General features: G+C 64.5%; 1 protein-coding gene across 1 annotated transcript; it reads right to left on the bottom strand.

Annotated features, from left to right (window-relative positions):
* Nucleotides 1–4,568: 4,568 nt before the first annotated feature.
* Nucleotides 4,569–25,546, bottom strand: COLGALT1 (collagen beta(1-O)galactosyltransferase 1). The gene is made up of 12 exons (XM_020283993.2): nt 25,208–25,546; nt 22,584–22,694; nt 21,821–21,938; nt 17,299–17,433; nt 15,699–15,903; nt 14,707–14,826; nt 9,361–9,437; nt 9,068–9,174; nt 8,484–8,616; nt 7,749–7,876; nt 6,835–7,041; nt 4,569–6,114 (listed from the first exon to the last, which is right to left on the bottom strand). Exons 1-12 carry the CDS (start codon nt 25,468–25,470, stop codon nt 5,847–5,849), a joined length of 1,872 nt encoding a protein of 623 aa, XP_020139582.2. The 5' UTR covers nt 25,471–25,546; the 3' UTR covers nt 4,569–5,846.
* Nucleotides 25,547–26,311: the final 765 nt, after the last annotated feature.

Here is a 26,311-nt window from a genome sequence, read left to right as displayed (position 1 = left end):
CCCCTGCCCTCAGCCTCTTCTCCTGGAGCCCCTCGGGGGTGCCCCGAGAACTCCTGACCTCCCACCAGAGGAGAGTGAGGGTGTGGGGTCCCCTGGGCCCAGGTTCCCCCATCCCTTCTTCCTTTCCCAGAATTGTCCAGGCAGGAAAGACCAGGAACTCTAGGGGCGCGTGTGCGTGCGTGTGTGTGCGTGAGAGAGAGAGAGAGTCCACAGACACGCTCGGGGCCTAGTCTCCAAAATCTCGTTCATTCGCTCCAACGCCGGCCACAGGCCCCGCCCAGCTGGGGCGCTGCCTGCCCGCAGCTCCTCCTCCACCCGAGCTGGGCTCACTTGGCGAGAGAGCCGTGTGGGCAGGCCCTTCAGAAAGTCCGGCCTGGCCTGTCTTTGCCCCCGACCTGCTTGTCCACGCCGGACCCGGGGGCAGGTGACACGGTTTCTTCTTTCGGGTGGGCAAGCACAGGACCACGCCGGGCTGGGAGAGACTCGAGGACGACCCCCAGGGGGATGGGCGCCCCATCGGTCAGACGCCGAGGCTTTCGGAGGTGAGAGGTGAAGGAACCACCCACAAGGCAGGAGCCCCAGAGAGAGGGGACAATGAGGAGGGGGTGGGGTGCTTTGGGGTTACAGAAACTGATTATTGGAGAGAGAGCCTGGAGGCTCCATGAAGAGGAAGACAAAACCCCTTTGCCCTTAGGCGAGCCCCGGGGCCGCTGGGTACAGCCGTCCCAGCTGTGCACTGCCCAAGGCTTTGGCCTCTCTAAGGCGGAGGCCGCACGCAAACCCCAGGCACTGAGCGTTGTGTGTTTATGGAGATGGTTTCCCCAAAATGGGAATTCCGAGCGTCCGGGAGAAGCGGCCCCAGTCTCTGATGGGAAGGTTCTGTGCCTGCCCTGCACCTGGGCAGGTATGGGGAAAGGCGGGCTTGCGAACCAAGGGTTAGGAGGCCGGATTGGAGGATTCCAGCCGGGGGCAAAGGGGGAGCTTAGCGTGGCTGTCAACATGGCCCCGGGGGCAGATTGGAAGCCCAGACCATGCCAGGTGTGGGGGTGTGGCTTCGCGGGTGGAGTGGCTCAGGTTTGAGCACACCAGCAATGCAGCAGCGGAGGCGGCCTGTGACCTGCCGTGGGCTCCGAGAGATTTGTGGATGGCCAGAAGGAGAAGGAGGAGCTGGGCTGCCTGAGCGAGCCAAGATATTGCCAAAAAGATTCCTTAGGAGCCTTTCTGGTCAAGTGTGTGTGTGTGTGTGTGTGTGTGTGTGTGTAGGGTTCCACAGCACTGGCCTAGGCACAAGGAGGGAGCTTCAGGGAGTATTTTTCTGACTCCCGGGCTAGAACTGTTTTTGACATTTCCTCCCACTTTTCTTTCCCCAGAGAACTCCTACTCATCCTCCAAAGCCCATAACAAAAATCTCCTCTTGTAGAAAACCGTCCCTCCTCCTCCTCCTCAGGACTTCCCCAGCTTTTGCCCCTTCTCTGGTCTAGCCCTGATGCCGTGGGACTGGGGGTGTCTGTGTCCGGCTCTCTTTCTCCCAGACTGGGGACCGAGGCCTCTCTGGAGCTCCGACTTTACCCAGCGCGGGCTGGGCGCAGGGGAAGGGCAGGGAGGACGCGCCTAGTTGGATTAGGGGTTGGGGGCGGGGCGGGCGAGTGACTGCGCGTGCGCGCGCGTGTCTGTCCTTCCCAACCGCTCGCCCCTCGAGGCCCCGGGCGCCCAGACGGAGTCCGAGCCGGGTTCGGGCGGAGCCGCAGGACACAGCGCGCGGAGCAAAGGGAAAAGAGAGAGCTGGACGCATTCTGGAACCAGGAAGAAGCTCCCCCTGTACTGGCACAACTGGGGGGGCCGCAGAGGAGCCGGCGGCGGCGGCGGCAGAGCCTGGTCTCCGATGACACCCCTGGACTTTCGCCGCCACCCCCGGGGCACCCCGGGGTCCCGTGCCCTGGCTGGGCCTCGGGCCTCGCTTGGTGCAAGGAGCCAGCCCGGGTCTCCACAGGTCAGGGGAGGGACACAGGCGCGGCAGCCCGTGGCGGGATGGCAGGGAGGGACCCCTGGGACAGACGCAAAGCACAACACCGCTCCCAGGGGGGCAGGGACGGAGGACAGGCACAGGGCCGGGGTGACCTCGCGCCCCCAAGCAGACGGGGACTTTGAGATGGAGAGAGACGCAGGGACGGGGGAGGACTGGGTTCGTTCTCGGGACCCGCGCGAGGCGGGAGGCGCCCGGGTCGCCCTCGCCACCCCCCCCCCCCCCCCGCAGCCCCAGAGCCCGCAGCCCCGCCCCGCCCCCATCAGAGATGCAAAAAACTCGACACCCAGCCGGGAACCTCCGCGACTTCTCCGGGACCTCAGAGCCTTTCCGCGCCCCGCCGCTGCCCGGGCCGGCCGTTTTGCAGGCGGGGACACCCAGGGCCGGGGCGGGGCGGCGGTGGGGACCGCCGGGGGACCCTGCTGCCCTCTGGGGAGGGGCCGCCTGCTCCCGAGCCCCCGCCCCTAAGAATCGTTACGGACCAAAGCTGTCTTCGCTGACCCGTGTTCGCTCTCCTCCCCTGCCTTTCCCGTTCTAGACAGAAACCGAGTGGCGCCCGCGCCCCGGCCCTGCCCGGCCGCAGTGGCGGAGGGCCCCCCATGCACCCATGGCCACACGGCCGGGAGGGCCCCCCAAAACCCCCCCCGCCCCAGGCCGCCCCTCCGCTCGCCTCCTCTTAGCATGTGACTGGGAACGCGAACTCGGTATGTTGTTCGTTCTTTTCGGTTCGGTTCGGTTCGGTTTTTTTTTAATGACACCCTGTCGCCCCGGCGTCGGCACAGATGCCCTCATCTCTCTGTAAATACGTGACTTGGAACAAATGTTTAAAACAAACGAGAAGTGGTCATGGATGCATGGTGTTGAGATGTTTTGCACTACTCCGACTTTTTGGTCTCTGTAAAAATATTTTATTAACAGCAGACATTAAAAAAAAAAAAAGAAAAAAGAAAAGGAAAAGCCCACACGGCTGTGGCCCGCGTGCTGGTCTCCCTGCCTTCCCGAAACGGCGAATAAAACTCCGGTTTTCCGCGCGGACTGCACACGCGTGTGGCTCCTCCGCCTCTCGCGCTGCCCCGTCGTACAGAGGAGGAAACTGAGGCACAGAGATCACACAGCCGGGGAGGGGTGGAGCTGGGGTTTGAATCCAGGACACGGGGAAGCTGCTGCTCCCGGCTCAAGGAAGTTAGGGTACAAAGGCCGAGGACACAGGCTCCTAATTCAACTCACACACCCCTCTTTTTTTTTTTGAGACAGAGTCTCACTCTGTCGCCCAGGCTAGAGTGAGTGCCGTGGCGTCAGCACGTCGCTCACAGCAACCTCCAACTCCTGGGCTCAAGCGATCCTCCTGCCTCAGCCTCCCGAGCAGCTGGGACTATAGGTGTGCCCCACCGTGCCCGGCTCATTTTTTCTACATATATTAGTTGGCCAATTAATTTCTTTCTATTTTTAGTAGAGACGGGGTCTCGCTCTTGCTCAGGGTGGTTTCGAACTCCTGACCTTGAGCAATCCGCCCGCCTCGGCCTCCCAGAGTGCTGGGATGACAGGCGTGAGCCCCCGCGCCCGGCCCGCTTTGTCTGTCTGTTGAGCTCTGATTTTTCCACACTGACCGCGCACCGTGCGCGTGCGAGTTGGTGTGACCAACTCGCCAGGTGTGACCCTTCCACCCGAGCGGCTTCATAACCCTGAGAACCCACAAACGCCCGACTCAGGAGACCCAGCTGGGCGGGGCGAGGGGACCGCCCGGGCCCTCTCCGTGGCCGCCGTTCGGGCGTGAGCTCCGTGCGCTTGGTGAGGTTCCCGCGCTCGCGGAGTTACCTGCTCATTGGCACCCCCGCCCCCCCCAATCTTTCCCAGCCCCCATCTGTGAGCCTCCGTGGTGGGCTCCTGGCAGCACACCCTGTCACTCATGCATCCTCGCTTCTCCACTCAGAGTCTGTTTTCTGGGGGGGCCCAGGCCACAACAGCCCCCACTCTCGTTCCAAGTCGTCTGGGGCACGCCTGCAGGTGACTTGAGATGGCGTGATGTGTGCTGTTTGCCCCGTGCTATGTTTTGGTTTTTTTTTTTCTTTTGAGATAGGCTCTCACTCTGTCGTCCAGGCTAGAGTGAGTGCCGTGGCGTCAGCCTCGCTCACAGCAACCTCAGACTCCTGGGCTCAAGCGATCCTCCTGCCTCAGCCTCCTGAGTAGCTGGGACTACAGGCACGCGCCACCATGCCCGGCTAATTTTTTCTATATATTTTTAGTTGGCTGATTAATTTCTTTCTATTCTTAGTAGAGACGGGGTCTCGCTCTTGCTCAGGCTGGTTTAGAACTCCTGACCTTGAGCGATCCTCCCGCCTCGGCCTCCCAGAGTGCTGGGATGACAGGCGTGAGCCGCCGTGCCCGGCCTGCCCCCGTGCTATTTCAGGCAAGTTTTATGGGGCAGGCTGGGCTCGGGGGCCGCTGCCAGCTTCTCCATGGCGTCCACCCTGCTCCCCTCCCACCCGTTGGCAGGCAGCCGGCGCTGAGGAGTGTGGGAGGCAGTGAGCAAGGCCGCAGACCTCAGTGAAAACCAACCAGGAACGTTTAATACAAAAATAAGCAAGTAGCCCCGACGGTGCAGCACCGAGGGCTGTGACATTCAGCGCAGGCTGGGAGTGAGTCCCCCGGCGCTCGCTGGGAAAAGGCCTGCCCGGGCCGGGCGGCGCCCCAGGGCGGCTGAGTCCCCGCAAGGCCCCCGAACACCTGGTCCCACCAAAGACTCGGAGAGACGAACATCACCGACCAGGCAGAGACCACACCTGAGACGCAGGGCAGGGCCGTCCAGTGAACGGACCCAGGCTGGGTGAGGGGGACCCAGCCCCCCCGCTCCTGTGCCCCCTCCAGGGGGGCTCGCCTGTGGCCGCGGGGACCCGAGGCTGCCCCCCGTGGGGGAGGAGCTGCCCTCCCTCCTGGGCAGCAGGGGGCGTGGTCTGTACACAGCTCAGGTGGGGGGGGGACAGGGAGGAACAAAAATTCAATTGACCATGCTTCCACCCAACTGGGAGTCAGGAGGCCTGGCATACAGTAGGCGCTCAATAAAATGCTTGTGGCATGAAAAAATTCGGAGAGACTCATGTCGTTCATCTCCGTGCCCCAGCACCTGGCAGGCAGCCCCGCGTAGGGCGATCAAAAGTGCGCACTGAGCAACGGCCGCGCCGTTCTGACTCACCGGCGCCTGGCCCTTGAGGAGTGGGGGGGGGGGAGAAACCAACGAAAGAGTGAAAGGCACTTTGTTTACCTCCGACCCCGGCACCCAGCTCACCGCCCGTGTGCACACAGCAGGCACTCAATAAGTGCACCGAATCAAGAATGCACCTGTGTCCCAAGTGCCAGGCACACAGCAGGTGCTCAATATGTGTTTGAATACATGAAGGTAAGTGTCTTATTTATCTTAACGCCCCCAGAACCGGGATAGGGCCCGGCACACAGTAGGCACTCAATAAATACCTGCACGAGACTAGTGCCTGGCGCTTAATCTGATCAATAAACGCTCGACGACCAAATCGTCCACCGAGGGAGGGAACGCTCAGGCCTCCTTCGCGGTCGCGCTGTAGGAACCCGGCGCACAGTGGGTGCTTACTGAGCGCTGGGCTCGTGATCCCGGATGACGAGGCCTCGTCCCGCCCAATCCCCCGGTGCCAAGCCCTGTTCCTGGCATGCAGTAGGCACTCCATTAATGCTGCCCGTGTGCGCACGATTGCTGAGCAAGAGCGGGCGGGGCACCAGCCTGCGTGGGGAGCCCCCCGCGGCCCGCCCGGGTGCGCAGGTGCGCAGGTGCGGTGGCGGCTTTCCGGGCGCCTGGCTAGAGCTCGTCGCGGGCGGCGCTGTCCAGCGGGGACTGCAGCACGTCCGAGTTCTTGGCCTCCCGGCTCAGCGCCTGCTGCCGCCGCATCTTCTGGGACTTGGCGCGGTCCCAGTCGGTCTTGACCTGCTCGTTGTCCCACACGACCGAGGTCTCCGTGTCGCTCACGTACCCGTCGTCCCCCGTGTAGTGCGTCGGGTACACGAGCAGGGGCTCCGCGGAGAAGGCTCGCAGGTTGCGGAGGGCGAAGTGGGCCTTGTACTCGGACCTGGAGTGGGGGCAGGGTGAGAGGCGGCGGTGGGTCCGGGGGAGGGGACGGGGGAAGAGACCGAGACAGGAGGAGCAGGCAGGAGAGGCCGGGCGCGGTGGCTCACGCCTGTAACCCTAGCGCTCTGGGAGGCCGAGGTGGGAGGATCATTTGAGCTCAGGAGTTCGAGACCAGCCTGAGCAAGAGCAAGATCCCTGTCTCTACTAAAAATAGAAAGAAATTAGCTGGACAGGCCGGGCGCGGTGGCTCACGCCTGTAACACTAGCACCCTGGGAGGCCGAGGCGGAAAGATAGCTCAAAGTCAGGAGTTTGAAACCAGCCTGAGCAAGAGCGAGACCCCGTCTCTACTATAAGTAGAAAGAAATTAATTGGCCAACTAATATATATAGAAAAAACTAGCCAGGCGTGGTGGCGCATGCCTGTAGTCCCAGCTACTTGGGAGGCTGAGGCGGGAGGATCGCTTGAGCCAGGAGTTGGAGGTTGCTGTGAGCGAGGCTGACGCCACGGCACTCACTCTAGCCTGGGCAACAGAGTGAGACTGTCTCAAAAAAAAATAAAAAATAATAAGAAGTAGGGGGAGGCACACACGGAGACAGAGCGGGGGAGGGGGACGCATGGAGACAGGGTGGGGGCAAACGGGCCGCAAGTCTCACCCCCGCCCCCAGGACGGACACGTGGCGGGACGCGCCCCCCAGCCCGCCTGCCGCACCCCCAGCTCACACTGGGTGCTTGTCGAACATGACGGGCAGGAACTCGTCCACCGGCAGCATCTTGGCCAGCGGCCCAGCGGCCAGCAGCTTGCGGGCGCCTTGCAGGGAGAGCACGTAGGCCAGGGTCCAGTAGGAGTAGTCAGCCTCCACCAGGTTCCTCACGCGGGGCACAGCCTTCTCGGGATGCTCCACCTGCATCCGCTTCCGGCCCACGTAGCTGGGGTGCAGAGTTGCGCCCCGTCACACGCCTGCGCCCCGCGGAACTCGCAAACCCAGACACTGTACCGGCCTGAAGCCGTTATGAGCTAAGACCCAGGCTCCCTGGCCACGCCCCATCCCCATCCACCCAAGCCACGCCCCCATGCTAATCAACCACACCCTCACCCCCAGGTCAAATCTTAGCCACCCCCCCCTCCATCCACAGGCCTCAGTCTGAGTTTCCAAGCCCTGACCAAGCCTGCGGCTTCTGGCGGGGCCGGACTTGCGGGTCACCCTCCCACGGCCCAGCCCACACCCCTCACGGTGCTCCCTGACCCAGGGACCTACGGCTGTTTTCCTAAGAGCTGGCCACGTCCATTACCCCGACCCCAGGCCAGCAAGCCAGGTTCCGGCCACGCCCCCAGGGCCACCCCACCCAAGCCACGCCCCAGGCCCGCCAGTCCTGTTCTGACCACGCCCCAGTCCCACCCAGGCAAACCACGCCCCCAGGACTGCTGGTCCGTTCTGGCCACGCCCCAGTCCCACCCACCCAGCCAAGCCACGCCCCCAGGCCTGCTGGTCCTGTTCTGGCCACACCCCCAGTCACACCCACCCCAGCCAAATCACGCCCCCAGGTCTGCCGGTCCTATTCTGGCCACGCCCCCAGTTCCACCCCACCCCAGCCAAGCCACGCCCCACCCTGCCGGGGCCCAGGGCCGCACGCACATGAGGTCCCAGTCCAGGCCCTCCCGCTCCACGTCCCGCATGAGGTTCATCAAGCGCCTCTTGAAGAAGATCTCGAAGCGCAGGTCGTCCTCAAACACGAGCGCCTTCTGCAGCCCCCGGTCCACCACCTGCGGGGGGAGCCCTGCAGGTCACCGGGAGACCCAGGCCCCGCCCGTCCCCAAAGCCAGCGCTGGCTTAGAGGCTCGGGCCGCCTGGAGCGAAGCAGGGGCGCGCTCCCTCCCCTCCTGGCGCCAGGCCGTGCGCCCCCCTGACCCCTGCGCAACGCCACCCACGAGGAACGAGCGTCAAGGAGGAGGGCCACCGGCCCCTGCCACTCTGCCGCCGGACACCCCCATGTGGCCTCACGTCCGACGGGCGCAAGTGTGACCTCCGGCCTGACGCCCTCGTCCCTCGAGGCCTCTCCCTTGGGAGCCCTGGGTGAGGGGCGCCCCCGGCACGCCCCGCCGGCCTGGGTCGCCACACCGTCACGGCAAATGTGGAGATGGAGCCAGGCAGGAGTGAAGGGTCTATGCGCGGGGGTCCCTGGCCCCAGACGCTGCCTCTGGGGCTCGGCCCGCCCCCTCCCAACCTCAGTTTCCCCATCTGCACAACGGAGGCCCCACCCCCCAGCAGCGCGCACTGCAGAGCCCGGCTGGGGGAAGGGGGATTCCCTCCCTCGGCGCCCCATCCCCGAGACCCCGCGTCGTGACTCGCCGGCCGGCCCTGGGCACCCACCTCCTTCCAGATGTTGTAGTGGCTGAGGAAGCAGCCCAGCTCGCCCTTGGTGAGCGGCCGGCCGTGGTAGGGGTCCCGGTAGCCCGGCAGCATCTGGATGCCCAGCGCCTCCACCTGGCTGGCGTTCATGGCCCTGCAGGGCAGGGCGGAGGGCGCGAGGAAGCCTGCCCTGCCTGCCACGCGGCCCTCGGGGCCCCTCCTGCCCGACACTGCACCGCCGGCCGCACGCGCACCCGCCTCCCAGCACATGGTCTACACTCGCGGGCAGACCTGCCCTTCCCTCCCCCTGGGGTCGGACTGACTTCCCCTCTGCCGCCCCCCCACCACCGTCGTCCACACCAGAGGTGTGCGAACCTACCCCTCCCCGAGTCAGGACTCCCCGCCCACGGCCCCGACCAGCGGGGGTCTACACCCGCAAAGACCTACCTGCCCCTTCCCCAGGGCGCATTCGCTTCCCCTCCACAACGCCCCACCAGCGGGCTGCACACCTGTGCTTAGACCCCGCCCCCCCCAGAATCACTCGCCATCCGCCAGTGAGGTCTACACCCGCATGCCGACCCGCCTCGCCCGGGTCTCTGACTCACTTGCCATCCACCGCCTCCACCAGCAGACACTCGATCTCTTGCTCGCGCAGCGCCCGCAGCATGCGCGCCCGCCGGTCCTGCCGCCGCTTCAGGTTGATCATGAACACCTGCGGCCCAGCGTGGTCGGACCCCTGTCCCGCCGCCCCGCGACCCCGCCCCCAGCCCCGCCCCGTGGCCCCCAGCCCCGCCCCGTGGCCCCCCAGCCCCGCCCCGTGACCACTAGCCCCGCCCCGTGACCCCCAGCCCCGCCCCGTGACCCCCAGCCCCGCCCAGCCCCGGGAGGCCCCGCGCACCTCATCGAAGCCCATCTTGTCCGGCGTCTTGGTGGGCGCAGAGACGAAGCGCGAGGGCTCCACCGGCGGGTGCTTCACTGCGGGGCAGAGCAGCTCAGCCCTGGCCCGGCCCCTGTCCAACCGGGCTTCTGCCCCCAACCCCACCGCATTCGGGCCACGGGCACCGCCCCAAAGGCCCCATTTCTACCGCAGGACCTTTGCACGCGCCAGGTCCCGGCCTGGAACAGCCCTCCCTGTCCCCTTCCTCGCCCTCAGTTCTGGGCGGCCATGCGCGGGGAGGGAACGAACGTCCCCTCGGCAGGCTGAGTCGGGCACCTCCTCTGCGCCCCACGCGCCGGGGCTTCCACCGCCAGAGCCGCCCCCGCCCCCGCTGTCCTGTTCGCCTGGCCCTGCACCTGTCTGTCGTGAGCCCCTTAGGAGGACACCGGGTCTGTGCGCTCAGGACGGGTCCCCAGCGCGGGACAGGCAGCAAGCACCCGGTAGTCACTCGTAGAGTGGAGACGGCAACGACAGCGGGCTGTGCAGCCTTGACCAGGCTGGGCCTCAGCTTCCCTCGTCTATAAAATTTGGGCCAACAGGCGGGGGAGCAGTGGCTCACGCCTGTAATCCCAGCACTCTGGAGGCTGAGGTGGGAGGATCACTTGAGGCCAGGAGTTTGAGACCAGCCTGGTGCAACATGGTGGTCTCACAAAAAAAATGTTCAAAAAAATCAGCCAGGCGTGGTGGCACGTGCCTGTAGTCCCAGCTACTCGGGAGGCCGAGGCAGGAGGACTGAGGCTGCGGTGAGCTGTGAGCCCACCCACCACTGTCCTCCAGGCTGGGTGACAAGTCTAAATGAGGTCATTAAGGGGGGCCCTGAATCGCCTGGCTGGAGTCTATTCAAAAGGAAACCTGGGCCGGCGCGGTGGCTCACGCCTGTCATCCCAGCACTCTGGGAGGCCGAGGCGGGCGGATTGCTCAAGGTCAGTTCAAAACCAGCCTGAGCGAGACCCCGTCTCTACCATAAAAATAGAAAGAAATTAATTGGCCAACTAATATATATATATATATAAATCAGCCGGGCATGGTGGCTTGTGCCTGTAGTCCCAGCTACTCGGGAGGCTGAGGCAGGAGGATCGCTTGAGCCCAGGAGTTTGAGGTTGCTGTGAGCTAGGCTGACGCCACGGCACTCACTCTAGCCTAGGCAAGAAAGCGAGATTCTGTCTCAAAAAAAAAAAAAAAAAAGGAAACCTGGGCCGACGCGGTGGCTCACGCCTGTCATCCCAGCACTCTGGGAGGCCGAGGCGGGAGGATCGCTCGAGGTCGGGAGTTGGAGACCAGCCTGAGCAAGAGCAAGAGCCCATCTCTACTATAAATAGAAAGAAATTAGCTGGACAACTAAAAATATATAGAAAAAATGACCCGGGCATGGTGGCGCATGCCTGTGGTCCCAGCTACTCGGGAGGCTGAGGCAGGAGGATCCCTTGAGCCCAGGAGTTGGAGGCTGCTGTGAGCGAGGCTGACGCCACTGCACTCACTCTAGCCTGGGCAACAGAGTGAGACTCTGTCTCAAATGAAAACAAAAAAGCAAACAAAAAAAAAGAAAGAAACTTGGACAGAGACGCGCACACCGGGAAAGCGCCCGGGACGGGCGGACGCGTCCGCTAGAGTCGCCGGGAACGCGGGAGACAGAGCCGCAAGGGCGGGGCCTCCCCGGGGACGGGCCGCCCGGCCAACCCCCTCACTTCACACTGAGGGCCTCTGGAACCCCGAAAGCAAGGCTTGGCTGCTTTGAGCCACCGGGTCTGTGGCCCTGCCACAGCGGCCGCGGGACCTCGCAGCGCGTCAAGTGAGCGTCTCCAACGTCACGCTGTCGCCCGCGGCCCCGCGCGAGGAAGGAGGGACCCGCGGTGGGCGTCGGGCTCGCGGGAAGGTGGGGCTCCGGCTGCGGCCAGGCTGGCCCGAGAGAGCCCGGCGAGCCCCGCGCCCGCCCCAGCAGGAGCAAAGGCCAGGGGTGAGCTCGCCGGCCGCGCACAGCGCCCGGGGCCACTGTGTCTTGGGGTGTCTTTCGTCCCCGGTGGTCACCTGCCTGCGTCACTCAGCACTGCGGGCAGGGCTCTGGGATCCGAGGACCCAGGTTCCGAGCCCAGACGCTGAAGGCGGGGACGTCGGGCAGGACGCGCCCACGGGACCGACCCCGGGACAATCGGGGCGCGGCCGGTCGGCTGGCAGCAGCCTCTGCACGGGGTGGTCACACGTCATCGCCGGGAAAAGCGGCGCTGCCCGCGGGCGACAGGGAGACGGTGGCTGCAGGCCGGGCGCCTCCGCCCGCCGCCCGCCTCACGCCACAACCCGCCCTGCCGCGCCTGCTTCCCGAGAGCTCCGCGAGCCGTCGGAGTGGGGCGTGCTCTTGGGGACCCCTGAGCACGCGGCTGGTGTCAGGACTGACGGTGGCCTTGGAGCCGCCGTCCCCGGACTGTGCACCCAGGGGCCGCGCGTCTGGACCTTCCCCAGGCGCACAAACAGCGACGCCCAGGCGGCGCCAGGGAAACGGGGAGCACCCGCTGCGCCCCTCAGCACACTGGCCAGGGGACACGCGGTCCCCGGGTCAGCCCGACCCGCCACGCAGCCCAGAGCAGATGCGTCCGCGGCGGAGCGTCTGCGCCAACTGCGCGGCGCACGCGGACGGCGGGCGGGCAGGGCGTGGGGCCTGGGGGAGGTGGGAGGCGGGGACGCGCCGGCACCGCGGGCCACGGCCGCCAGCTGACAGATGCCCCCGTCACGTGGGCAAGGAGCGAGCTGTCGCGTTTCCCACCCGCCGGGGGCGGCCATCGTACTGTGCGTCTTGCCCAAATCTCATCGTACAAAGGATCCTTTTCTCTTCTTTCTTTGCTTTTCTTTTCTCCTGTCCTTTCCTTTTTTTTCGTTTCCTTTCCTTTCCTTCCTTCCTTTCTTTCCTTCCTTTCTTTCTTCCTTCCTTCCTTCCTTCCTTCCTTTCTTCTGAGACAGGGTCTCACTCTGTGGCCCAGGCTAGAGTGCCATGGTATAATCAGCTCACTGTAGCCTCGAACTCCTGGCCTCAAGCGAGCCTCCCAACTCAGTCTCCCAAGTAGCTGGGACTCCAGGCACGCGCCACCAGGCCTGGCTCATTTTTAAGTTGTTTGTTTTTTTTTTTTTAGAGATGGGGTCTCACTATGTTGCCCAGGCTGGTCTCAGACTCCTGGCCTCAAGCCATCCTCCCCGCTCAGCCTCCTGAGTAGCTGGGACCATAGGCGCACGCCACCACGCCCGGCTCCACAAAAGATTTTCGAACACACAGCACGGTGCAGGTACCCACACATGGGGAGAAAATGTGAGCTCCGTGCAGGACACAGGAAGTATCTGCACACACATCTGAACCCCCCGGACCTTCTAGCCGTCTGTTGTGTGTGGTTCACCCTCGCCCTCGGGATCAGGGAAACATTCACGTCCCTGTTCTGTTCGAGTTTTTAACATCGATTGTTCTCCCTACCACAGATAACACCAGACACGTGCGTGAGGCTTTAAACTGGGAAAAGCGGACAGGCGCGGCGGCTCACGCCTGTCATCCCAGCACTCTGGGAGGCCGAGGCGGGCGGATTGCTCAAGCTCAGGAGTTCAAAACCAGCCTGAGCAAGAGCGAGACCCCGTCTCTACTAAAAATAGAAAGAAATTAACTGGCCAACTAATATATATAGAAAAAAATGAGCCGGGCGTGGAGGCGCATGCCTGTAGTCCCAGCTACTCGGGAGGCTGAGGCAGGAGGATCGCTTGAGCCCAGGAGTCTGAGGTTGCCGTGAGCGAGGCTGACGCCACGGCACTCACTCTAGCCTGGGTAACAGAGTGAGATTTTGTCTCAAAAATAAAATAAAATAAAATAAACAAACTGGGAAAGGCACGTCAGCCGCAGGCACGCTGCTCAGGGGCTGGCTTTCGATGGCAGCTGGTGGCGAGCAGAGACCCGCCTCCCCTTACTGCAGCCGGGTGGGCCGGGCCATGTGCCAGGGACAGACACTCAGGTGCTGCACCCGGCCGCCACGGCGACTGTTTCCCTCCAGGTGTCTTGAGGGCAGGGTGCCGTCCCGCCTTCAGCCACCAGGGGGAGCCACAGACAGAACATTCCACAACCAGGTCAGGCTGGGGAAACTGAGTCCTCAAGGCAGAAGCCTCACCCCTCCCTCAGCCAGTCCCCCTCCGGGCAGTGGAGGGGACGGTCCTGCTGTGGGTAGCAATTTGTGTGTCCAGCACAGGACAAGGCTCAACGGGGACAGGAGCCCGCCCCCCCCCCAAAGGACCTCATCTCTGGGGTCCCCAATAGGGACTGTGGCTGCTTTCATAGTTTACATATTTATTTTTTTATGTATCTCGAAGACCCAGGCTTGCAACTATGGTAAAAAAAAAAAAAATACTGCAGAATTTCCTGTCTTTAAAGAAATTTCTTAGGCCGGGCGTGGTGGCTCACACCTGTGACCCCAGCACTCTGGGAGACCAAGACAGGAGGATCGCTCGAGGTCAGGAGTTGGAGACCAGCCTGAGCAAGAGCCAGACCCCATCTGTATTATAAATAGAAATTAACTGGCCAACTAATATATATATAAAAAAAAATTAGCCGGGCATGGTGGTGCATGCCTGTGGTCCCAGCTACTCGGGAGGCTGAGGCAGGAGGATCGCTTGAGCCCAGGAGTCTGAGGTTGCTGTGAGCGAGGCTGACGCCACGGCACTCACTGTAGCCTGGGCAACAGAGTGAGACTCTGTCTCCAAAAAATAAAAATGAAACAATAAAGGAATTTCTTGCAGTGACAAAAGGGAAGTGTCGTGGAAGGTCAAAGTGTCGTGGAAGTTCAAAGTGTCGTGGAAGGTCGAAGTGTCGAGTGCCACTTGCGGCGTGGGGACCGGCGGGAGCAGAGAGGAGCCGCTGTCCTGACGCGGCTGAGACGCGGACACACCCTCGGCCTCTGAGGCCCCCAGCCTGGCCTGGCCTCGAGCCCGCGCACCTCGCCTGTTCCCAAAGCTCCCGTCCCCTCCCTCCGGCCTCCCGGCCTTTGCCCGGGCCACTGCCTCCAGCTGCAGCCCTCTTTCCCGTGAGCTCGCCCTCCTGCTCCATGACGCCACCTCCTCCAGGAAGCCCTCCCTGACGGCCCTGAGCACGCTGTGTCCAGCTGCCCACAAACCAGCTCACTGGGAGCGGGGACGGCCACCCACCCGCATCCCCCGTGCACGCCCTCGAACCCGGCGCCCGCCACGGGGACGGCACCCGGCAGGCGCTCGATGAGTGCTCACTGATAGATGCTGGGCGGCTGCAAAAGGGAGGCGGCCCGGCCCCTCCCGGGCAGCGAGCGCCAGACTTACCCATGACCTCCAGCTGCACGTGCATGAAGCTCTCAGCCTCGTCCTGGAGGCCGCTGTGGGAGCGCAGCGGCACCGGCAGGAAGCCGTACACCTCCTTGTTGCACACGTGCATCTGCACCTCTGCGCGGGAGAGCGCCGTCAGAAACGGGGGCGGCCCGCGGGCGCTCCCGCCTGCGACCCCAGTGCTCTGGGAGGCCGAGGGGGAGGATCGCTCGAGGTCAGGAGCTCAAAACCAGCCTGAGCAAGAGCGAGACCCCGTCTCTACCATAAATAGAAAGAAATTAATTGGCCAACTAAAAATATATAGAAAAAATTAGCCGGGCATGGTGGCACATGCCTGTAGTCCCAGCTACTTGGGAGGCTGAGGCAGGAGGATTGCTTGAGCCCAGAGGGTTGAGGTTGCTGTGAGCGAGGCTGACGCCAGGGCACTCACTCTAGCCTGGGCAACAGAGTGAGACTCTGTCTCCAAAAAGAGGCCAGGCATGGTGGCTCACGCCTGTAATCCCGGCACTCTGGGAGGCCGAGGTGGGAGGATCACTCCAGGTCAGGAGTTCGAGACCAGCCTGAGCAAGAGTGAGACCCCGCCTCTACTATAAATAGAAAGAAATTAATTGGCCAACTAAAAATATATATACATATAAATCAGCCGGGCATGGTGGTGCATGCCTGTAGTCCCAGCTACTCGGGAGGCTGAGGCAGGAGGATTGCTTGAGCCCAGGAGTCTGAGGTTGCTGTGAGCGAGGCTGACGCCTCGGCACTCACTCTAGCCTGGGCAACAGAGTGAGACTCTGTCTCAAAAAAAAAAAAAAAAGAGCTGGGGAGCGAAGTCAGGGCTGGAGACAGACTGGGATCTTGGGGACGTAGTCTGAACACCTGGATCCAGCCGCACCTGAAGGCGGCCCTGCACCCTGCAGTTCCAGTTGTGCGAATCTCCTATGTGCTCTATTTGGAGCCGGACAGCCCCGCGAGGGCAAAGCCCGCGGCGCACGCACCTGCTTGCTTGCAGGAGAAGGCGAAGACGATGATGTCGTCGAAGGGCCAGGTGTAGTCGGGGTGGGGCGGGTAGAAGGCCAGGCTCCGCGAGGCCGCCTTGCGCAGGTCGACGAGGAAGGTCGAGTGCACCATGGGCACGGCGAAGCAGCCGCGGCGCTCCCGCTTGCGGATGGGGATGTAGGCGGGGGTGCGCCGGTAGTAGCCCTGCGGGGAGCGGGTGGCGGGGTTCTGCTCGGGTCCCCCCAGGGGCGAGGCTGGAGGCCGGCCTCAACCCGACGGAAATCGGCTCTGGGGCGGGGAGGGGACGCGACGGCCAATCAGAGAGGGCCTGGGTGCGGGTCCCCAGGCCGGGCTCCGCCCCCAAGCCCGGCTGACGGGCGGGCGGGAGGGGCCTCGCCAGGCAGGAAGGGGAAGGCCGAAGGCCAGAAGGGACCCGGCATTTGAGACCCTGGGATTTGCCCAGCGGTTAAACGTCAGATGTGTGATTTCAAGGAATGGGGGCGGGTGGGATCTCAGGAAGAGAAGTTTCCAAAGCTTCTGGGGCCGGGCGTGGAGGCTCACGCCTGTCATCCCGGCTCTCTGGGAGGCCGAGGCAGGAGGATCGCTCCAGGTCAGGAGTTCGAGACCAGCCTGAGCAAGAGCGAGACCCCCGTCTCTACTATAAATAGAAAGAAATTAATTGGCCAACTAATATATATAGAAAAAATTAGCCAGGCATGGTGGCGCATGCCTGTAGTCCCAGCTACTCGGGAGGCTGAGGCAGGAGGCTCGCTTGAGCCCAGGAGTCTGAGGTTGCTGTGAGCGAGGCTGACGCCACGGCACTCACTCTAGCCTGGGCAACAAAGCGAGAGTCTGTCTCAAAAAAAAAAAAAGCTTCTGGAACAATCTGGAGTTGGCATCTCTTTTCTCTGTACCGTTTACAGATAGGAACTGTGAGTGTAGCCTTTGAATTTCTACGACGGGTGTTAAGAACACAAACCGCTCCGCTGTCCAATTTTAAAATGCTGAGTTTTGTTGTTATGTGAATTTCACCTCAATTTGAAGCAAAAACACTAGGAGGCGGCAGGGTCACTGTCCCGGCTCCAGCCACCCAGTCCCCCTGCCCCTGGCCACGGCCCCTGCTCCAGCACCCGGCTCTTCTCTGCCCCCCCCCACTTTGCCTGGAACCCCAGCCCCAGCCCTGGGGTGGGACTTGTGACCGGGCGTGGCCAATCGGAGCCTTGTGTTTCCCTGGCTTCAGTGACCCTGGCATGGCCCGGTCAGAGCAGACTTTGGCCGCATGCCCATGGGATTGTTCCCGGGCAGTCTGATAAGGAAGCCACCCGACCCACGGAGAACGAGACAGCTGCCTGAACGCCTGGATCAAGCCATGCCTGAAGCCCCATCTCTGACACCACCGCTTCCTAGCTGTGTGCGTTTAGGCAGGTCACTTCTCCGTGTTTGTTTCCACCCCGGAATGGGGGCAGGGGGACAGTCGCAGCCTCTGCCTCCCTCCCTTCGTCAGGTTTAAAGGTTAGGGCTTACCATGGTGGCGTTTACAAAACGCTCACCACGGGGGGCGTGGGACGGTAAGCCAGACTCAGGCGGGCCCGGCCCTACCTGGGAGGTCATTCCGCACCAGAAGTTGGAGTAGGCGGCCCGCGAGTCCAGCATGGGCGCCACCACCGTCCTGTTCTCCGCGATGAGCAGGCTCAGCGTGTCGGGGTTCAGGATCAGGTTGTCGGCGTCCACGAACTGCGAATTGCGCAGCGGGGCGACGTCAGGGCCGCGGCGGGTGGGGACGGGGGCCCCCTGGAGAGGCGGGCGCCCGCCCCCAGCGCCCAGCGCCCAGGCCCCAGCCCCCAGCCCCCAGCGCCCGCCCCCAGCCCCCAGCGCCCGGCCCCCAGCCCCCAGCGCCCAGCGCCCAGCCCCAGCCCCCAGCGCCCGCCCCCAGCGCCCAGCCCCCAGCGCCCAGCCCCCAGCGCCCGGCCCCCAGCCCCCAGCGCCCAGGGCCCAGCCCCAGCCCCCAGCGCCCGCCCCCAGCGCCCAGCCCCCAGGCCCCAGGCCCCAGCCCCCAGCGCCCAGCCCCCAGCCCCCAGGCCCCAGCCCCCAGCGCCCCGCCCCCAGCCCCCAGCGCCCGGCCCCCAGCCCCCAGCGCCCAGCGCCCAGCCCCAGCCCCCAGCGCCCGCCCCCAGCGCCCAGCCCCCAGCGCCCAGCCCCCAGCCCCCAGGCCCCAGCCCCCAGCGCCCAGCCCCCAGCCCCCAGGCCCCAGCCCCCAGCGCCCCGCCCCCAGCCCCCAGCGCCCAGCCCCCAGGCCCCAGCCCCCAGCGCCCAGCCCCCAGCCCCCAGGCCCCAGCGCCCAGCCCCCAGGCCCCAGCGCCCACCCCCAGCCCCCAGCGCCCAGCCCCCAGCGCCCAGCCCCCAGCGCCCAGCCCCCAGGCCCCAGCCCCCAGCGCCCAGCCCCCAGCCCCCAGCGCCCAGCCCCCAGCGCCCAGCCCCCAGCCCCCAGCGCCCAACCTTGAGAACCGGCCGCGCACCACGCAAGCCAAGAGACGCCCTGCGCCGCCACGGGTCGGGCGGGCCCGCGAAGGAGTCGCGGGCGCACACGGCGCTGGCGGGACGCGCACAGGACCGCGGGGACCCCGCGACGCCCCACGTGCGAGAGCCCGAGAGACGGGCGAGGGCAGCGCTGACCAATGAGGAGGGCAGGGGTCACCCCGGCCAGGAGTGGCCTTTTTTTTTTCCAAGACAGAGTCTCGCTCTGTTGCCCAGGCTAGAGTGAGTGCCGTGGCGTCAGCCTCACTCACAGCAACCTCAAACTCCTGGGCTCAAGCGATCCTCCTGCCTCAGCCTCCCGAGTAGCTGGGACTACAGGCACGTGCCACCATGCCCGGCTAATTTGTTTTATATATATTAGTTGGCCAATTAATTTCTTTCTATTTATAGTAGAGACGGGTCTCGCTCTTGCTCAGGCTGGTCTCGAACTCCTGACCTCGAGCGATCCTCCCGCCTCGGCCTCCCAGAGTACTGGGATGACAGGCGTGAGCCTCCGCGCCCGGCCTGTAACTGTATACTCTAAAACAGTTAATTTTATGTTCTATGAATTTTAAAAACTTTTACCGAAACTAACAAAAACCAGGCAGAAAAGTAGATCTCTCTGGGGGCAACACTAAAATTTGGCTTTTTTTTTTCTTTCTTAAGCTTTATATATCGTCTGTCTTATATTTTCTCCTCCAAGTAACATGCACGGCTTTTATAAAAACAGAGGGAAAAAGGGACCCTTCTAACAAAAAAATGTCTTAAAACATCAGACAGACAATTTCCCATCCCAACACGAACTTCCAACATCTCCAATTACAAAGACGTAACTTTTGTGTCAAAAGCTGCTTTCGGTTTTGACCCAACACATTTGAGTTCCACCCAGCTTTGCCGAGGGGGCAAAAAAGGTGAAAAACAGCCAACCGCAAACCGCAAAAGCAGAATCCAGGTGAGCAGGACAAGGCAGCTCTGTGCCGGGAGGTTCCGGAAGGTTCCAGGTCCGCCTCCGTGCCTTGCTGGTTCTGAGGCCCCCACCAGGAAGCCGTCCCCTCCCTGCCTAAGCGTCTGCTTCCTCGTAAAATCCATACCCAGTCCCCAGGCGGGGCCTGTCCCTGGCTTTACGAGGTAACTAGAACCCCCTCCACGGCCCCTGCCCCATGTCGGCCCCTGCCCCATGTCGGCCCCTGCCCCATGTCGGCCTCGGCCCGGCCCGCCGCCTCCAGGCCGGCTCCTGCCAGAGCCCGGGCTCTCGCTCCCCACAGCAGCCGCGGGGGCTCGGAAAATCTTAAATCAGGGCCGGGCGCGGTGGCTCACGCCTGTCATCCCAGCACTCTGGGAGGCCGAGGCGGGAGGATTGCTCGAGGTCAGGAGTTCGAGACCAGCCTGAGCAAGAGCGAGACCCCGTCTCTACTAAAAATAGAAAGAAATTAATTGGCCAACTAACATATATAAAACAAATTAGCCGGGCATGGTGGCGCATGCCTGTGGTCCCAGCTACTCGGGAGGCTGAGGCAGGAGGATTGCTTGAGCCCAGGAGTCTGAGGTTGCTGTGAGCGAGGCTGACGCCACGGCACTCACTCTAGCCTGGGAAACGGAGCGAGACTCCGTCTCAAAAAAAAAAAGTCTTAAATCGGAACACAGCCCTCCGCTGCTCACACGCCCACCATGGCTCCCCAGGACCCTCCAAGCAGAAGCCAAATGGCCTGCGCAGCCGGGGCCACCCGGCACCCAGCGCGACGCTGGCTCTCCCCATCCCCTGCGCCATCCCTCGCCTTGCGCTCGGCTCCCGCCCCGCCGCCGTCCGCACCCCCAGGCCGGCCGCTCGCTCTTTCGGGGCTCTGCTCGGTCCAGTTGCCTGCCAGCCCCCCACGGACTCCAAAAATACACGCGGAGGCTGAGCCCCTGCGTCCGTGAACAGGACCCCACTCGGAAACGGGGGCTGTGCCGCCGCGGCTGGGGCGCCGTGAGGGGCAGGCGAGGCCAGCGGGCCAGCGCGGCCCCAAATCCCCGCCTGGCGTCCTGGTGAGGAGCCCAGAAGAGACCCGGGACACGGCGGGTGACCGCAGGGGCACAGACAGGAGTGCGTGTCCACCAGCCGAGGACCGCCAGCTGCCACTGGACGCCGGGGCAAGCGGGGGACGGCCATGCTGGAGGCTGACTCCAGCCTCCACCAAATCTGCCCCGCTGTGAGCCTCCGCGTTTGCGGCTCTTTATTCCAGGAAGCCCCGGGACACGGACGCAGGGTCCCTTGTCCCTCTATACTTGCGTCCTCGCCCGGCCGCCTCTGGGATCCGCTTGCCCAGGCTAGAGTGAGCGCCGTGGCGTCAGCCTCGCTCACAGCAACTTCAGACTCCTGGGCTCAAGCGATCCTCCTGCCTCAGCCTCCCGAGTACCTGGGACTACAGGTATGCGCCACCGTGCCCGGCTAATTTTTCTATTTTTACTAGGGACAGGGTCTCGCTCTTGCTCAGGCTGGTCTCGAACTCCTGACCTCGAGCAATCCTCCCGCCTCGGCCTCCCAGAGTGCTGGGATTACAGGCGTGAGCCACCGCGCCCGGCCTCCTCGCTCAGTTTCGTTGCTTTTCTGGTCCCGTCCACCTTTCAAGGGACACTGAGCAGGCGGCGAGGCCTGTGCGGGTCCCCGGGCGCACGCGGGGCTGGCCGGCAGTGGCCGGTGGGCACCGTCAGCCGGGCTCGCGTCACTGCGGCCGCCTCCGCGGTGGGCGGGCGGCGCCAGCCAGTGTGCCGGGGGAGGGGCCGGGCTCCGCCACGCCCAGGTCACGGGGAGGACTGTGACCCAGGACACTGATCCCCGCGTCACTGAGACCCAACCGCCCCGTCCCCTGGACGCCACCGGCAGCCCCGGAGGAGGAAGTGGAAGTGGAGCCCACAGCCCCGCCCCGCCCCGTCCTCCCGCGGCTGGGAAGTGGCCCGAGTATCTGTCATCACGCACAACGGGGACAAAAGTGGAGATGGGCCGCGTGTTCGATCACAGGGGACGACTGGGGACACTAAAGTCTACTCGTCCCTGACGACTAAGAAGTGACGCTCAGGGCCGGGTGCAGCGGCTCACGCCTGTCATCCCAGCACTCTGGGAGGCCGAGGGAGGAGGATGGCTCGAGGTCAGGGGTTGGAGACCAGCCTGAGCAAGAGCAAGACCCCGTCTCTACTATAAATAGAAAGAAATTAATTGGTTAACTAATATATATAAAAAAAAATTAGCCGGGCATGGTGGCGCATGCCTGTAGTCCCAGCTACTCGGGAGGCTGAGGCAGGAGGATCGCTTGAGCCCAGGAGTCTGAGGTTGCTGTGAGCGAGGCTGACGCCACGGCACTCACTCTAGCCCGGGCAACAGAGTGAGACTCTGTCTCCAAGAAAAAAAAAAAAGGAAGTGGCGCTCAGGGCCCAGGTGACCCCGGATCACATGATTCCCCCTCCCCCACCCTCTAGCTGCGTCACCCCAAGCAACTCACTTCCCCTCTCTGTGCCTCAGTTTAACCTTGTGCAAAACGAGGTAAGGACACCCTCCCCTCCCCCCCCGCTGCTCCGTGTTCCCTGTGGACACCCCAGATGCCCCCCACCCCTCCTGACCGCGGGAACTCACCAGGATGTAGTCAGCCCACATGTCCCGAGCTGATTTCAGGGCGGCCTGGCGCAGCTTCATGACGTGCTCGTAGCGCAAGTCGGACCAGTGTTTGGGGCCCTCCTCGTCCGGGTAGGACCTGGGAAGGGAGGGGCCGCTGTGACACTGGGGGGCCCGGGGGGGCCTGAGCCACACTGGGGGTAATCCCAGAGGGCTTCCAGGAGGAGGGGGCGTGCAAGCTGATCTGAAGGCTGGGAGGGAGGGAGCGGGTCCCTGGCAGGGGACACCTGAGACCGAGTCTCACTCTGCTGCTCAGGCTAGAGTGAGTGCCATGGCGTCAGCCTCGCTCACAGCAACCTCAGACTCCTGGGCTCAAGCGATCCTCCTGCCTCAGCCTCCCCAGTAGCTGGGACTACAGGCACGCGCCACCACGCCCGGCTCATTTCTTATGTTTTTAGTCGCCTGGCCAAATGGCTCGTGCAAAGGCCCAGAGACAAGCAGCAGGGGCAGGGCCTGCCTGGGAGCACAGGGCGGTGCTGGAGGCAAAGCCAGGGGTGGGGGGCTGGCACCGGGCAGCGGGGGTGACAGGGTTCTGGGTGCGGGCAGCGGCCTGGGCAAAGGTCCGGCGGGAGGGGTGTGACCTCTCCGCGAAGCTGAGGGCGGGCGGGGTCAGAGCCGCACCGCAGGGCTGGGGAGGCCGGGGCTGAGGGCCTGGGGCTCTGTCCCGGGGCAGCGGGGAGCCACGGAGGGTCCCGGAGCAGCAGCGTGGCCGGTCGGCACTCACCTGGGCTCCTCCGCCGGCCGCCACTCCACGGAATGGTACAGACCCTTCACGGCCACCAGCCACTCCCGCAGCACGGCCGAGGTGTTGTCCGCGTTGTGGTCCGTGGCCACCCTGCCCGCAGAGGGGGACAGTCGGCACGGCTGGGGAGACCGAGGCACAGCCAGGCAGCAGCGAGGCAACTCCGGCTCCTCCGAGGCCCAGCTCGGTCTCCCACCAGCTCTATGTGGCCCCCGGCGGGACTCTTCCCCGCTTCCGTGCCTCAGTTTCCCCATGTGTAACAGGAGGTAGAGGGCAGCAGCCAGCTGGCCGGGATGCGGGAGAGATTAATCCAGGTAATCTGGGGAAAGCACATTGGCAACTGGTGGTCTTATCACCGAGCCCTGGGATCCTATGGCCACGCTCAGTAGCTTAAAGTGACACGTGTCACTTAAATTCGTGCATCGTGACCCCCAGGCTGCCTTCCTTCAGGCTCTCCTGTAAGCAGCACCACCTCGGGGTGGGCTGTGGTCGCTCAGTCATTCAACAAACGTCTGTGGAAAATCCAGTCCTGTGTTTGTCTTTTTTTTTTTGTTTTTTTTTTGAGACAGAGTCTCACTCTGTTGCCCGGGCTAGAGTGAGTGCCGTGGCGTCAGCCTCGCTCACAGCAACCTCAGACTCCTGGGCTCAAGCAATCCTCCTGCCTCAGCCTCCCTCCCAAGTAGCTGGGACTACAGGCGTGCGCCACCACGCCCGGCTAATTTTTTCTATATATTTTTAGTTGTCCAGCTAATTTATTTCTATTTTATAGAGTAGAGACGGGGTCTCGCTCTTGCTCAGGCTGGTCTCGAACTCCTGACCTGGAGCGATCCTCCCGCCTCGGCCTCCCAGAGTGCTGGGATGACAGGCATGAGCCACCGCGCCGGGCCCAGTCCTGTGTTTGGATCCTGCAGACTGGGGAATCCGGGAGTGGAGGGAAGAGGGACATTCGGAAGTCCAGCTTGACCTCGGAGCCCAGAGCTAATTGTCCCCGACCGGTTAAGCTGACAATAACGACAGCAGTAACAACAATAAAAACAACAGCCGAGCTCTCCTCACAGACAGCCAAGCCCCTGCCGGCCACAGACCCACGTCCACCAGCTGGTTAAGCCGAGACAAACCCAAAAGGAGAATCGCACTAAGGCACCCACCTCCCATTTGAGGAAACTGAGGCAGGGAGTGAGAAATCAGCAATGTGAGCATTGTTCAGGGCTCTGCCCCTTCCCCACCCAGGCTGGCCGCAAACGCCCCATAGGAGCTCCAGGCCCTGGATGTGTTGCAAAGGGACAGCAGGTCTGTCCCCCTCGGGTTCTGCCCCGCAGGGCGCAGAGACGCCGGGCACCTCCAGGAGTGCGGGCAGGACTGGGTCCCACTGTCTTAATGGAGGGGTCTGTCCAGCCATAAAGGAGTGGCAGCAGGCAGGCCCCGCCCGGACAAGGGGACCACGGGTGGGGGAACCGCGTGGACGCACTGGGACAGGGGACGGGGACAGGGGATGCACGTGGACCCGGCGGGATGGGAACGGAGGGACCGTGGATCCGCTGGAACCAGGGGGGACGCGGGTGGACCCATCGGGATGGGGGGGGGAGGACGGAGACAGAGGGACGCACTTGGATCTGCTGGAACTGGGGGACAGGGGGACGCGCGTGAACCCAGCGGGACGGGGACGGGGGACGCACGTGGACCCGACGGGATGAGGGAACAGGACGGGGGACGCGCGTGAACCCGATGGGCCGGGGGAACAGGACAGGGGACGCGCGGGACCCGATGGGCCGGGGGAACAGGACGGGGGACGCGCGTGGACCCGATGGGCCGGGGGAACAGGACGGGGGACGCGCGTGAACCCGATGGGCCGGGGGAACAGGACGGGGGACGCGCGTGGACCCGATGGGCCGGGGGAACAGGACGGGGGACGCGCGTGGACCCAGCGGGACGGGGACGGGGGACGCGCGTGGACCCGACGGGATGAGGGAACAGGACGGGGGACGCGCGTGGACCCGACGGGATGAGGGAACAGGACGGGGGACGCGTGTGGACCCGATGGGCCGGGGGAACAGGACGGGGGACGCGCGGGACCCGATGGGCCGGGGGAACAGGACGGGGGACAAGCGTGGACCCGATGGGCCGGGGGAACAGGACGGGGGACAAGCGTGGACCCGATGGGCCGGGGGAACAGGACGGGGGACGCGCGTGGACCCGATGGGCCGGGGGAACAGGACGGGGGACGCGCGGGACCCGATGGGCCGGGGGAACAGGACGGGGGACGCGCGTGGACCCAGCGGGACGGGGACGGGGGACGCGCGTGGACCCAGCGGGACGGGGACGGGGGACGCGCGTGGACCCGACGGGATGAGGGAACAGGACGGGGGGACGCGCGGGACCCGATGGGACGAGGGAACAGGACGGGGGGACGCGCGTGGACCCAGCGGGACGGGGACGGGGGACGCGCGTGGACCCAGCGGGACGGGGACGGGGGACGCGCGTGGACCCGACGGGACGAGACGTGGGGACGGGACGGGGACGCGCATGGACCCAGCGGGGCGGGGCCGGGGCGGGGGCCGTGGGGCCGGGCTGGACCGGGGGGACCGGGGGCCGGGCGGGCGGCTCACCACAGCGCCGTGCGCTCCCGCGGGTGGCGCAGCCGCTCCAGCGCGCCGAGCGTGGCGGGCAGCGCGTGGGCCGCGTTCCGCGCCAGCAGCGCGACGAGCACGCGCGGCGCCTGCAGCGGCGACTCGGGGCTCCAGCGCTCCTCCGGGAAGTAGGCGGCGGCGCCCGGCCGGGCCCGCGGCGGCGGGGGCCCCAGCAGCAGCAGCAGCAGCAGCGCCGGGAGCGGCCGCGCGCGCCGCCCGCACGCCCGCGGGGCCGCCGCCATCGCGCCACGCGTCGCCTTTAAGCCGCTTTTCCGCCGGCGGACGCGGGCCGCGCCCTGCAGGGGTCACCGCGGCCCCGCCCCTGCAGCGCTCCTTAAAGGGGAGGAGCGCGCGGGGCCGGAAGTGCGCCGCCAGGCCCCGCCTCCCGACGGCCCGCCGTGACGTCAGCCGGCAGCCCCGCCCAGATCGCCCCGCCCCCGTCCGCACCTTAAAGGCGCAGAGCGCTCGGAACACGCGGGAGCCGCCAGGGCCCCCAGATCCCGCCCCGCCTCGGGGCGCCTGCTCCCCCGCGGACCTCCGTCCACCTCCCCTGCAGGAAGACCCGGGCTGTGCCACCAGGCGGACCTGGCTCCTTGGGACCTGGGTTGGGACGTGAAGGACCTGAGCCTCAGTTTCCCCGACTGCAACGTGGGTGTCACGGTCCTGGTTCCAGACCTCCTTGGGGTGCCCTGGAGGGTTGCTGGGCGGGAAGGCCCTGACGTCCACAGACCGCTCCACGTCCAGCCCCGCCGGGGGCTCGCTGTGTGCCAGCCTCAGTTTGTCCATCTGTGAAATGAGAGCGCAGGTGATGATGCTGGAACGTGCTGGAACGTGCTGGAACATGCTTGGAACGTGCTTGGAACGTGCTTGGAACGTGCTGGAACATGCTGGAACATGCTGGAACATGCTTGGAACGTGCTGGAACATGCTTGGAACGTCCTGGAACGTGCTGGAACATGCTGGAACGTGCTTGGAACATGCTGGAACGTGCTTGGAACATGCTTGGAACGTGCTTGGAACGTGCTGGAACATGCTGGAACATGCTTGGAACATGCTTGGAACGTGCTGGAACATACTTGGAAT

This window comes from Microcebus murinus, chromosome 4, assembly GCF_040939455.1.
Source record: "Microcebus murinus isolate Inina chromosome 4, M.murinus_Inina_mat1.0, whole genome shotgun sequence".
NCBI classification, from domain to species: Eukaryota; Metazoa; Chordata; class Mammalia; order Primates; family Cheirogaleidae; genus Microcebus; species Microcebus murinus.
This window is presented reverse-complemented; position numbering and strand designations above follow the sequence as displayed.

Excerpts from the sequence above, each read along its gene's own strand:
- COLGALT1 (XM_020283993.2), bottom strand. The coding sequence starts at position 25,470 with ATGGCGGCGGCCCCGCGGGCGTGCGGGCGGCGCGCGCGGCCGCTCCCG. Across the intron at positions 21,939-22,583 it reads CGGCCGGCGGAGGAGCCCAG|GTCCTACCCGGACGAGGAGG; the intron begins GTGAGTGCCGAC and ends CTCCCTTCCCAG. Across the intron at positions 8,617-9,067 it reads GTGGAGGCGGTGGATGGCAA|GGCCATGAACGCCAGCCAGG; the intron begins GTGAGTCAGAGA and ends CCTGCCCTGCAG.